Source organism: Macrobrachium nipponense, chromosome 49 (assembly GCF_015104395.2).
Source record: "Macrobrachium nipponense isolate FS-2020 chromosome 49, ASM1510439v2, whole genome shotgun sequence".
In the NCBI taxonomy this organism is placed as follows: Eukaryota; Metazoa; Arthropoda; class Malacostraca; order Decapoda; family Palaemonidae; genus Macrobrachium; species Macrobrachium nipponense.
In genome coordinates, this window is record NC_087224.1 from 12,070,535 (window position 1) to 12,084,372 (window position 13,838).

General features: G+C 35.5%; 2 protein-coding genes across 3 annotated transcripts in view; both read left to right on the plus strand.

Annotated features, from left to right (window-relative positions):
• LOC135205172 (serine palmitoyltransferase 2-like) overlaps nucleotides 1–13,546 on the plus strand; it is a gene marked incomplete at its 5' end in the record, with an annotated part of 14,233 nt that extends 687 nt beyond the window's left edge. The window contains 2 exon segments of the mRNA XM_064235535.1: nucleotides 6,460–6,586; nucleotides 13,364–13,546. Of these exon segments, the coding sequence (XP_064091605.1) occupies nucleotides 6,460–6,586; nucleotides 13,364–13,503 (267 nt within the window).
• The window catches only part of LOC135205331 (reticulon-2-like), a 119,820-nt gene that overhangs the window by 39,977 nt on the left and 66,005 nt on the right, over nucleotides 1–13,838 (plus strand). The window lies entirely within an intron of this gene.

Consider the following 13,838-nt stretch of genomic DNA (forward strand, 5'->3'; position numbering starts at 1 on the left):
ACCATGGCGGTAAGCCATCTAACCACCCTCCTAAAGGCTCCCCCACCCCATCAAACCCTTTCCCAGTCAGTATGAATGTAGGCAGTTGCCAGCTTTACCAACATTTACTTGAAGCCACACAGCATTGCCAACCATCAGAGGGCAGTTTTTAATATTTTAGAAAATTATATACACATCATAAATCTTTGGGTCCTTGATCCCTGGTCTGGATGAGTTGGAAAATGTATAGTTTCAGATAATGGTGATCTGGATAATTGAGGGATTACTGTGTTAGCAGTTATGACTTCGACCATTGACAGATGCTCTCCTGTTTGTCAGTTTTCCATAAGTTTTATTTTAACAGAGCTTTTGCATTTACAATTGATACTGATCCCCATTTCCTGCCAAGGGCAACCGGATTTGCTGAACGGCAGCACCAGTATGCTGTAAATGTGCCTCAGTTTTGAACTTCTTAGTTCCAGAGGTCCCAATTCCTCATCCTGTTGGACTGTTGAACAGTCTCCCAGAGGATGTCGTGCAGTTGGAACTTCAAAAGTTCAAGCGAATATGCAATGCATTACTACCCTAGTACAGTTCTCCTTGTATTTGAATAAGCTACTTAAATTTTATTTATTTATTTGCTAATTTATTTTTCATTTGGAATAAGTGAGTACTTCTTTTTGTATTTCCCTGAACCTCCTGTAACTTCATTCTAAAGAATATCATATCCCTTGGACACTTGAAGTCAAATCCAAGGCCCCCTGTGGGCTGCTTCTTTATGAATTAGAGATCATCTTCTGATCAGAGTAATAGTAATAATAATTGTAATAATAACAATAATAACAGTGTTGAGTATTCCATAAGTTATGTCACGTTGTGAGCCAGTTTGCAGCTGTTATGAATGAAAATGTATAGGGGTGACTCAGTGATTCTTGACAGCTTCAAATAACTTAAATTTAACCCCTATTGAATGGATACCCTCATATGAGTAGCAATAACAGGTTTTGGGTGGTTGACGAATTCACTCATGGTGAGCATCAATATTACGTGCCATTGATTTGAAGGAATCAGGTGGGAAAGAGATTCCAATACTTGTATAGCCCATTAATTCACTAATGGCAACTTGTAGACTAGCCAAGATCAAGGAAGGTGGCTCATGAGTGCGTTGTGACCTTTACTTTAAGGGAGCATGCACTGCCTTTCTCTCATGTGACGTCTTTTTATAAATTTGCTTGTAAACATACCCAAGGGCTGGTGTTGGTGTTAGTTCTTATCTTTCATGATAGTTATTATTATAATCTTGTAGAGAAAAGCACAAAGAAATATTAGAAAACAAGTTTATAATCCAAATAAGTTACTGCATCATTGACCTTGGTAAATTTACGGAGATTTTTTACAGCAAATATACTTAGAATTTGTTATTGATAATAGTTCTTATCTGTTTTGATATGGTAAGAGCTATAATTATTAATTTTACAAAAGGAAATATACTGTTTATTAGAAACATGTATAACTTGGTCAAATTTATGATTGACATGTGAAAGAGACCCTACAAGGGGTTGTAAATAGTCATTTTCAGATTCTCGTAGAAGGTAGGGAAAATTTAGTAAAAAAAAATTTCTTACACCTTGTGCATTTGCATATCTTCCTCTTTCTATTGATGTGTTTTTATTTTCTTAAATCGACTGACCTCAAAAGTTCCCCACCCTGGGGTGCTGCAAATTGACTTTTAGCCCGGCTCTTGATGGTTAATGCTTTTGTTCTTGCCATAATTTGATCAGATAGAAAAATGTTCACTTTGGCATTTATCTTAAAGCTAAAAAGCTCCATTTGAGTAGGAGTTCATTTGTAGTTTATTAAATGTTCTTGAGTGGTTGGTTGTTTTGTTGTTTTTGTTATTATTAGATGAGCTATATATATATATATATATATATATATATATATATATATATATATATATATATATATATATATATATATATATATATATATATATATATATATATAATATATATATATATATATAATATATATATATATATATAATATATATATATATATATATATATATATATATATATATATATATATAATATATATATATATATATATATATATATATATATATATATATATTATATATATATATATATATAATATATATTGTAGTTTTGTATATGTGACTTACCCAGTAATCATATTGCTATAATTTCCTCATTGTACTGCAACCTAAATTTTGAATTTCAAGGGGTAACGCTTCAATGGCTCGGTGTAGGTACAGGCGGCCCGTGGTTAATGGCGCAATCGCTTAGCGGCGAATCGGTTTTACGGCTGTCGTCAAAAAATATTATTGAAGAAATAAGGTATTTTATGGCACAGTTTTTGGTTAATGTCTAAAGATTACATGCATTTGTAGAAATATCGTTCAGACCATAAAGGTTATGCAAATGATATTAAAAAAATTTATTGAGAGTTATTACATAGGTATTAGGGTAAAATATATACCTCTGACGCTAATCTGTGCCGAAAATATCAAGTTAAATAAGTGCCAATTTAGCTATGTGTGTGTCGATTTATAAATGTTCATGCTTTCATATTTAAAATGTGTATGAAAATGTATTACGTATAGGGTATTTTTATTTCTGCACAGAAATATGATACAAAGGCAGCTTTTGAAACTGCCCTTCACGTTAATCAAATAGGATGCTTTTTCATGTTCGTTCTTGTAAGCCGCCACTTGCCGCTCTTCCAAAAATATAGAGTTGAAAAAATGCAAATTTAACAATCGATGTGTTGATTTTTATAAATGTCATGCTTTTATGTTTAAAAATGTGTATGAAAATATATTATGTATAGGGTATTTTTATTTTTGTACAGAAATATGATACAAATTAAGGCAGCTTTTGTAACTGCCCTCCACGATATCAGAGGATGTTTTTTCGTGTTCGTTCTTGTCCGCCGCTGTTCCGAAAATGCATTTACAAAGATTCACATGGTTATATTTTATTAATTTGGGAGCTAATTATAACTCATTTTGTTAATGAAACTTCAGCTTTTTGTTATAACTTTTCACTCATTTGTTTAAAATGTGTATGAAAAATGTATTACAGGGTATTTTTTTTTATTTTGTGCATAAATATGATACAGTGGCAGTACGCATGTCGATTTGAAGTCTTTGTAACAGCCCTTCACATGATGAAGACAATAAGTTGTTCAGCTGCGCCCGAATAATAAAATTTTAATTTATATCATTGAATCATGTTTTTATAGCAAATTATATTTACAATTGTTGCATAAATTGATTTTAAAAGACAAAATTCGTGTATACATTCGACTTTGCAACACTGCAATTTGTTTGTTTTTCAATAGGATAGAAGTACAAAATATAACTGTGCAACTCGGTCGATTTTTTGCTTTGTTACTTGAGCAAAAATTTGAGGTACGATCGTATGAGCTCGAGATGCCGCTGTTACGTAGTGACAAAAATTAAGATAAGCACAGAAGAAAAAGTAAATATGCATCTTTTCCAAAAATCTTTAAAATAAAGAGAGAGAGAGAGAGAGAGAGAGAGAGAGAGAGAGAGAGAGAGAGAGAGAGAGAGAGAGAGAGAGAGATGCTTTATTATACCAAACCTGATAATAACAATGTTTTGCTTGCACTTCAGCCATCGTACGATGGTAAAAAATTACCGTAGTTATGTTACAAATGACTAAGTAGAGCAGGAATGAAATAGTTCTGCATTATACGTTTATTGGTATTGGCAAGGAAATACGTATAGTAGTACTACTAAATTTAAGCTGCAGTTGTAGCTTAAGCTGAGAAAAAAAAATGTTCACACTGCTAATGACTGAATTATTGTGTATCAGCAACATGGATGCAACTCGACCACAAATGATAGAGGAGAAAAAAGTTTTTTTTATAAAAAAATACTGGCCATGATAGAGCACATTTTTACTGTTGTTTTTTCACACCGATAACAGATAAATACGCAAATCTCGTATTACAGGTGGTCCCCGGGTTACGACGGGAGTTCGGTTCTCGAGACGTGTCGTAAGCCGAAAATCGTCGTAAGTCGGAACGTCGTCAAAAATCCTAAGAAAACCTTACTTTTAATGCTTTGGGTGCATTGAAAACTATGTAAACTGCATTCTTATGGCATTTTTCATCAAAAAAAAAAATTCAAATATTGATTATTTTGCATATTTGGTGTCATATTTCATCTTCCAGATGAGCGTTGTAGGCTCGTAACCCTGGAACATGCGTCGTAACCCTGGAAATAATGTCTATTGACAAGCGTCGTAACCTCAGAACATCGTAAGCCGACACCGTCGTAACCGGGGACTGCCTGTATATGAAAATAGGATGAAATAATGAACTAGTAATCGGTTTTTTCCATCTATTAATGAAAAAATACAGTAAGCGTTCACAACAAGACGTACATATTTTTCATATTCAAACTTAAAAGAACTTCATATAACAAAAAATAACCTATTTTTGCTAAACAGAACCAAGAAAATTGCTCTGAATCAAGTCAAGTAGGGCAAAATAACCTTGCCTCTTCCCTCAGCTGATTTTTCCAATAATACTATAGGTAGTAATAAGAGACTATCACAGTATTGTTGGATACAGTGAAGTAAAGCATATCTTCTTCAAAGCGCCAAGGAAAAGATGCATATTCGTTATGTTTGTATTTTACGAGGGTCTCTCGGTGCTTCGACAAATACCAAAATATGTACTGATAACCAGACAAAAGCGCCATCTATTAACAGAAAAAATAACTAAGTCTAGTTCACGTATTTAAGTCAATTTTCAGCATAAAAACATTCATATAAATAAAAATAACCCTCTCACATATGAATAGAGTTTCTGAAGATTAATTTATGCTAAATAGAAGCAAGAAAATATCTGAATTGAGTTAAATACGGCAAAATGATCTTTCTTCTGTCCTCAACTGATTTTTCCAAACCAAAACATGATCAGTTTGTTTGTATTTTATAACTCAAATAGTAATGCAAGAGTACATAAAGTATTATTGGATACTGCAAAGTAAAGGATAACTTTTTAAAGAGCAGAGGAAAAAATGCATGTTCGTAATGTTTGTATTTTATGAGGTGGTCTCGGCACCTAGCCTAAGAAACCGATGACCAGACCACAGTGCTATAAACCCTGTAGAGTGTAAAACCCAGATATGAATATATTTAACAAGCGCTGTAAAACCGAAATGCCGCTAACTGATGGCGATGGTAACCGCAGGCCGCCTGAAATGAGAAGAGTTTCTCCCTGAAACCAACCTTCACCGTGAGAAGAAGTGGTTCATCAAGCAGTACATCCCTGTTTGTTTACCATGGCTAAAGACTTCTAGCCTTCATTGCAAACAGGAAACAGGACCATCTATAACCTAAGAAGTTATAGTAAGAACCTGTCTACCTCTGACTAAACATTTTGTCTTCCATTTTATATGGGCTTCAGTGTTGTGGAGTGTTTTTTGTCCTAACTTTGAAGCAAAGTTAAGGATATAAGAACAGCCTCTTCCTTGTTAGTTGTCAGACTTCTTTTGCTCTTTACTCCCATTCTGCTATGGAACTACTGGAGGCATAAACGATCTTCGCTTCTTATCATATTTTTTACGTAAGCTTAAAAAATGTTGAAATTTTTCAATACCTCTAGACCATTTTTAGTGAATGGCATGGCATCGCGGAAGGAAGCATAGGATGTTCTCCTGTTATCTCTTCACCTTTTGAGTTTGGAGCACCCACCACTCTTAAGTGGATGGGACATGACTATTTCAGTGTAGGTGTCAGTGTTTTCTGCTAGGGTGTGTGTGTGTTTTTTTTTTTTTTTTTTTTTTTTTTTTTTTTTTTTGGGGGGGGGGGGGGGGGGGACGGGGGGGGGGGACAGCTCTGTATACCTACACTGAGCTGTTGAAACGCTACCCATGAAATTTTTTGAATTTAGATTTCTGTATGTATATATAAATCTTATTTTACTATTATATCATTTTTGTTTGGTAGACTTTCTGATCGAGTATGTAGTTGCTTGTTTCCCCTAATGAATGAAGAACATTTTTCCCCCTCTCTCTCTCTCTCTTTAGAAAATAACAGATCTCACCTGTAGGGGTGTGTGGGTTAGTGCCATCAGTGCATCTCATGCAATGCACTGTAGGCATTACTTAAGGTTCTTTGCAGTATGCCTTCCTTAGGCCCCTAGCTGCAACCCCTTTCGTTTCCTTTTCCTTTTTTTTTTACTGCACCTCCTTTAATAATCTCTTTCTCCTTCTTACTTTCCACCTTCTAACAATTGATTCATAGTGCTACTGTGAGGGTTTCCTCCTGTTGCACCTTTAAAACCTTCTACTGTCAATTTCCGTTTCAGCCCGAATGACTTCAAAGGTCCCTGTGTTTGGCCTTTGGCCTAAATTCTATTCCTTCTATAACTGATCTCTCTATTGTAAACTTAACCACGTTTATCCCCCTGTGTCAGGAGCTGATCAATCATCTGAGAGTGAATAGCCATGCCCAGATGTATGCCGTCTCCATGTCACCACCCGTCGTCCAGCAGATCATAACTTCCATGTCAACGATAATGGGCAAAAATGGCAATGATGATGGTATGTTAAAATGTTGTGCAGTTTTAAAGTTGAATGAAAAATGTCATCATAAGTCCAACAGTTAGTACTAGATAGTTACTGCAGCCTTCAAGTGCAATAGTGTACAGGTAGTCCCCAGTTTACAAACAGTGGCCTCCTTTTCCTACTCGGTGTCATAAGCTGAAAATTGTCGTAAGTCGAAAAATCTTCGTGGAAAAATTGTTGAAAATCCTAAGAAAACTAATGGTTTGGGTGTATTAAAAATTATGGAAACTGCATTTTTATTGAGTTTTTCTTAAAATGCCTCAAAATTTTTATTATTCTGAAGTTTTAGAGCAATATTTCTTTTGTTGGATTGGCATTGTAGACATTGTAACCCCGAAACATGCGTTGTAAATGGGGAATAATTTCTGATGAATATGTTTGAAAAACGTAACCTCGGAACGTTGTAAGCTGGAGACTGACTGTACTTTGAATGTGAATATACGTATATACGTACGTAATTGCATTTGCAAAGGTTATGGATTAGATAGGTTCAGTTACATTCTTGCATTTGCATTTTTAAGTTTGATTTTTCAGTAGCCAATGTTTGAGAAGTATCAGTATACGTAATGTGATGATTCATTTGAGTTTTATTTTTTAAGCATCATATAAAATGCCACAAATTCACTGCATGACAAAACAAACTTTACCGGCAGCACACAATCAGTGCTTTATCTTTATACCGTACAGGCAGTCCCTGGTTTTAGGCAACCCGGGTTTATGGCTCGTGTCAAGCGACGAAAATAACTGGATTTTTGGCGCCGATATATGCTGATATCTTTTCAGCACCGATTCCCTGGTTATTGGCACGATAACCTGGGATTAGTGCTGCTATTGCCGATTTTTATTTTATCATCACACTGTCGGGAACAGAACCTCTGCCGATAACCAGGGATTACCTTATAGTGTTAGTTTACATGAAATTTCACAATTTCAGTGTTCTGGTTTTATCTGTTAGAACTCTGGTAGTGATTAGGGCTTTTCATTGCAGTAATTTCGTTGCAGCAATTTTATCGCATAGTAAATACATATTAGAGAATTTCAGTGCAAAGTAATTACATTGCAATGCATTACATCTCGTGATAATTTCATCACATAACTATATGTACCATAAGATTATAAAGGGGGAATAAAATAATTTTTTATCAAAGTGTTTATTCGAATACTAATACATATTAATACATGGTAATAAAAAAAACATTGTTTAAAAAACAAAGATAAACTAAAATCACACACATTTATTTTTATCAAAAAAGAAAAAAAATTTACCTATTGCCATCAATATTCAAAAAGACAAATTATGGGCAATACCCCTAAGATAGTTGAGCAATTCTCAATTTTCATAATCGTTAACAATGCGTTTGGATTCTAACAGCACTATCCATTACATTTCTTGACTACTCTTTTTTCAAAATATCTAGAAACTTCCAAATAGTAGGATGTGATGCGCCAATCAATTCGCTAAATGAACAATGCCAACCTTCACAACAATTGTTTGTTTTAGAGGCACCTTGCCTGGCAGCGTCGAAGCAATTCCATAAAATATGATCAAATCAAAGAGGTCGACGTCCTGACCGACGGTTCGGGCGTCCAATCCAGTTATATCCTACACGTAATCTAGAACAGGCTGTGCATTTTCAGGATAATCATTATTAATTAGGAATTCAAATGTGCCAACTACATCTACGACAAGCACGAATGCAATGGAAGAAATCATGCGCATTTTTAATGCAAAATCTGCATTGCTCTCATACAACTGCTGACCAGCAACAGCTTGTGTATCACAAGCTGTTGCTGGTCAGCTACCAACCCCTCAGCATTTAAAAAGGAATATTCGAAATGCTAGAAGTGTAGCAGCACAAGTCCCTGCGAAACCTGCATCTTTATTCCAGTTACGTATACCTCCAGACTACACGGTACCACACGCAAGTCAACCCTTTCTTCCAATGTATGCCTGGGTTGCGATGCAATGAGTAGTTTCCTGCGTCGAAATGGCTTTTCCTTTTGCCGCATTTATAACTTGAGTAGCTTTAACATGAGCGTCATTGCCTGCATGATTGTGTTCTCCAACTCGTATTGTAATAGATTCTTGATTTGTATGAACTTTAGCCCTGCACTTAGTTGTATAAGCCTGATATCATTTCCAAATGGTATTTTCACCAGATGTTCTCTCTCACAAATAGACTACCATTATCAATGAGCTTTTTCATATTTCTTGAGCTTAAGACGTATTTAAGAGCCATTTTGAGGGCTAAAACTAAAACTGAATAAAACTGTAAGTAACACTTTCTTATAAAGGAAAAGTAGTATACGTGGCTTGAGCAAAAAGCAGGTTGTTTAGAAATAATAAACTATCGGCCTATTGAACTATTGCTCTGAAATTCATTTGCGATGGGTAAAAAGCAGGTTCTTTATAACTATTGAACTATTGCTCTGAAATTACCGTGAGATGTAATGCATTGCAATGTAATTACTTTGCACTGAAATTCTCTAATATGTATTTGCTATGCGATGAAATTGCTGCAACGAAATTACCACAACGAAATTACTGCAATGAAATTACCGGACACCGCATTTATTAAGTCGTAGACTAGTTTGTCTGGACATACTTCTATTCTTTATAACAGTATCAGGTTAAAGGTTCTGACATACAATCAGGTTACAGGTTCTGACATACGGTATTTTATTTTTGCAGCATTCTCTCTCTCTCTCTCTCTCTCTCTCTCTCTCTCTCTCTCTCTCTCTCTCTCTCTCTCTCTCTCTCTCTCTCTCTCTCTCTCTCTCTACTTCACTTGGGATAATGTACCTCCAGTGGATTGCACTTTATATATTTTCCTTGACTGAACTCAGTTTCCTCAGATTTTTCCTTCTCTGAATTTTTTCTCATTTTCAAAGGAATGTTTCATGCCAGCCATTGTTATGGGAGGCTAAGAATGTCTCTCTCTTTGTAGTCGGTTAAACTGATGCAGATGGTGATGATTATCCCACGTCATGAATCTAACAGAGGGAGGGTTGTCCACATTGTACTAATTATCATTTTTTGTGATTAGAGATAAAGACCACCAGGACGGTACAATAGTGGACCCGACTTTATCGTGCTTCTTTTTAGCACACTTCACTTTATCCTCCTTCACTTTTATTGCAGATTTTTATGGAACGTATCTTTCACCTTTACGTGGGAACTTTTTTTTTTTTTTTTTTTTTTTTTTTTCCCATATTAAAGTAGGCAGTGAACTGCTAAAATAGGTAGTCATAAGCATTTTAGTTAAACGGTTACACAGTATTTGGCAGTTATAAGCATTTTTACTGGGGATTTTACACGTCCGTGTGGGAGCACAGTACTACATTATTGTACACGAAGCCTTTAGTGTAACACTATATTATCGAGGTCTTGGTTTACTATTGCTAAGAATTCTGCAAAAGTTTGGATCATCAAGATTACCCCCTTACCCCATTTCTAGCCTCTCAATAAATATCAGGTCTGTTATTACTTGAATATAACTCTTTGAAAGTTACTTGCTGATGATCAGTGAAAGTCAGACAGTAATATGTCCAATACACAGCTCATCTGTCAGTCACTGAAATAAAAGTTATGCTGTTTTGAATGACCAAAGATCAAGTCTGTCATTGAAATAAGTACCTTTGGGCCTGGCCAATAGTTGGATATGTTACCCCTCGGTGAAGTGCGCAAGACACTGGTATGTAAGTTTTCTTGGGAATGGGTATGTTGCTTGTTTGTGCCCTCACCTTACAATAGCTATTTGAGTATACTTAAAATTCAAGAATCTTGTATGAGACCTAAGAAGCCATAGTTAGGAGATCCGTAAATTGAGTTTCATTATACTGAATTGTCATTGAGTTACTTCGCTAATTCATTTTTTTACCATTTATTCCTTTTTTTCTTTAACTTTGGTGCATCCATGTATCTCTTATACCCTGTGTCGATAGCAGGTTTTCTTATAAGAAAATATGACCCTAGTACGTATACCAGAACCTGTGATTTTGATCATTTTAATGACGATACTGATTATTCAGCAGACTTGTATTTAAAAACAGTTAGTAGTTCCTCGTGGACGAGTGGATTTCGCGCTTGGCCGCCAATCCGGTGGTCCGAAGTTCGATTCTTGGCTCAGCCAACGCAGAACCAGAGAAATTATATCTGGTGATAGAAATTCATTTCTCGATATAATATGGTTTGGATCCCACAATTAGCTGTAGGTCTTGTTGCTAGGTAACCAATTGGTTCCTAGCCACGTACAAATATCTAATCCTTCAGGCCAGCCCTAGGAGAGCTGTTAATCAGCTAAGTGATCTGGTAAAACTTAGAAATGCTTAACTTACTTTTAAACACTTGGTATATAATCACATACAGGCAGTCCCCGTTTTATGGTGGAGTTTCATTCCCAGTGGTGTGCCATAATCCAAAAAATGCTGTAAACCTGATCATCATCATAATATAATGGGAATGAACAGTGCTTAAGGTGCCATAAAACCTGGTACAGCACCATGAAACTGCTTATAGTGTCATGAAATCAGTTTAACAGTGCCGTGAGCCAAGCTCCATAAAGTTGGACGGAAACACCATAACATGAGACTGCTGTAACCTGAGGATTACTGTACTAGGCTTCCGTCCCAATAATTTCAGTGCGTAACGTTTATGTATTTCACCTTTGCATGCTTTGGTCATTTTTGTCAGCTCATTGTACAGTTAAGCAAAGGAATAGTGACTAATTTCAGAGTTCTGATAAAAGTTAGGTGGCTGCATATATGTAGTAGACATCTCATCACAGGTACTTGGGGATTATTTTGATTGATTCATTGCCTCTGCAATCAAGGACAAAAATAATGAGGCGGCAGTAAGGATTGTTTTTATAAACTTTTAGTTCATTTCAGAAAAACAACACACAAATGGAGATTGCTGTTTTGTTAACGTTTTCCCTTTGCTGGTATTGCTCCCCTATGACTCAGTCACTTGCATGCACCTGATATTGTTGTACATTATTTGGATTCTTTCAGTACTTTTCCTAAATAGCTTTGGTAAGGGTTTGTTAAAGTTGTGCTGTTAATTTATTAGAAAGCAGACCATTTAAATATTTATGTAAAGCTTTTTTTGGTACCATACTGCAGTAGAAATTTTGATTGTGTTCCTGATTACCAACTCATTCCTGACCGTGTGGATTTTTATTCCCAGTATGCAGTATCAGTAGTTCCCTTTGTACTGCAGATCCTAAATTATTTTTTCTTTTTTTTGGGAGTGAAGTAGACTTTGTAGTAATTTTTCCTTCTTTAGTTCATTTCAGATTTAGTGTTAGGAGGTTTGGATGTACTGTAACCCCATATGCTTTGACGTCTTTCACTTATTTCTCAGAGAGCCAGGGTCCATTTTTTGGTGTCCCGCTAGGAAATGATTTACTCATTGTCTTATTCATAGGTTTTTTCTTTATAGTATCATGATTGCCTTTGGACGTGAACATGTATGGATTCTAGTCATGGAAATAAGGCTTAGGGAATTAGGCTCTTGACATGTGGAATTTTTAGGGAATATTGTTTCTGTAAATAGCATGCAGGCTTACATTTCCTCTTGGATAAATAAATGAATTAAAGAAAGACTGCCAATGAATTAGGGAAAGTTTTTGTTCAATTTGTGAATTGAGTATATCACAAGCTTTTTATAGGTCAAAGGTAGAAGAACGCAGTGAGAAAATGTTAGCACCAGTTTCACAATAAAATACAACAGGTTTTAAACGACAGGTGAAGATGATAGATGAGTCAGAAAAAATTATTTGAAAACTGTAATCAGAATATCCTGCATGCCAACAAGAAAGTAAGAAAAAAGTAGGTGATAAAGTAAATAGATAAACACTCCAAAGGCATTAGCAATTTGGGAATATAGATATAAAGATAAGAAATTAACTAGACTTGAGATCCATCCAACTGACTAACTTCCCCTACTGCTTACATGTTTAATGTAGTTGTTTTAAAGTGTATATGTATTTAACAGGAGTTCTCTTTTAATGTGCAACTGTAGGAGTTGAAACTTTGTGTTATGGTTTGAAATACAAAATATTTTTTGTACTTTGCTCCAGTTTTTCAAAACTTGTCTCCAAGAAGCAGACCCTTTGAGATTGCCTCACAAAAGCAGGATCCCATGATTTGTTTGTTAGTATGGAATGATGAAAACCAGCACTTTTGTCAGCTCAGCTCAGAAAGAAAAAGAATAGTATAAAGAAAACCACTAAATGTCAGGATAGTACAGCTTGTTTAAACTGCACTAAAAATTAGGAAGTAGCATCAGTTCGAGTAATACACGTAACAGAAGGTAAATTAGCAAAAGAAACGAACATGAGGCTACTTTATGTTAGGGAAATGCAGGTAATTTTATCTAATACCTGGTTATATTAACAGGTGTAATATATTATTATTATAGAAAACAGAGTTCTTTTGATAGGGACTTACTATTATGAGTAAATCATCTTTCCAGCAATTAAGACACTCATTTGGTATTTGTGATTCAAAATGTTCACTTGGAGTCACACAATAATGAACAAAGTTCTGCGCACATGTATACTTACCTTAATAAGAGAAGTCTGAAATTTATAGTCGTCATGCAGAGTGATACCCGGCACCACATCTTAACATCTCATTCACCTGACCTATAGCCTGCAGTCTAGTGAACAACCTTGCCTCTGGCCGTGTTGAAAACCCTGCCCTCAGATCCTCGTACTAACCCTGATCCTTATGCTTCACTTCGCGTAGGTAAACGACGCCTAAATCAACTTGCTAGAAATACCCAATACTTCCGTCGGAGAATAAAGCATATGGGGTTCATAGTGATCGGCAATGACGATTCCCCTGTGGTACCTGTGTTACTCTATCTTCCAGCTGTCACAGCGTGAGTATATTCACGTCCCATCTGTGGCTTGACTCTCGCTCTTTCCATATTCTTCTCCTTAATTTTTTGTTCTGTAGATTAGGGATTGCTGCTGTCTGTCTTGTCTGTCTTTTGGCACTGGAGACAGACAATATAGAGCCTGTAGTTGCGTATTTGGTAGATACTTGTTTTCTGATTAAAGTTTATGGCCCTCGGTTATTTAATCCCTAAACCGTCCTTTGTCTGCGTTGTTATTTTTAAACATTTTATTTATCTTTTTGATATTAAAGACTCTTCTGGCTTTAACCTTGATCTTGCTTTTTTCGTCCACCCATGTTTAACCATTTGGAAAGGATCTGA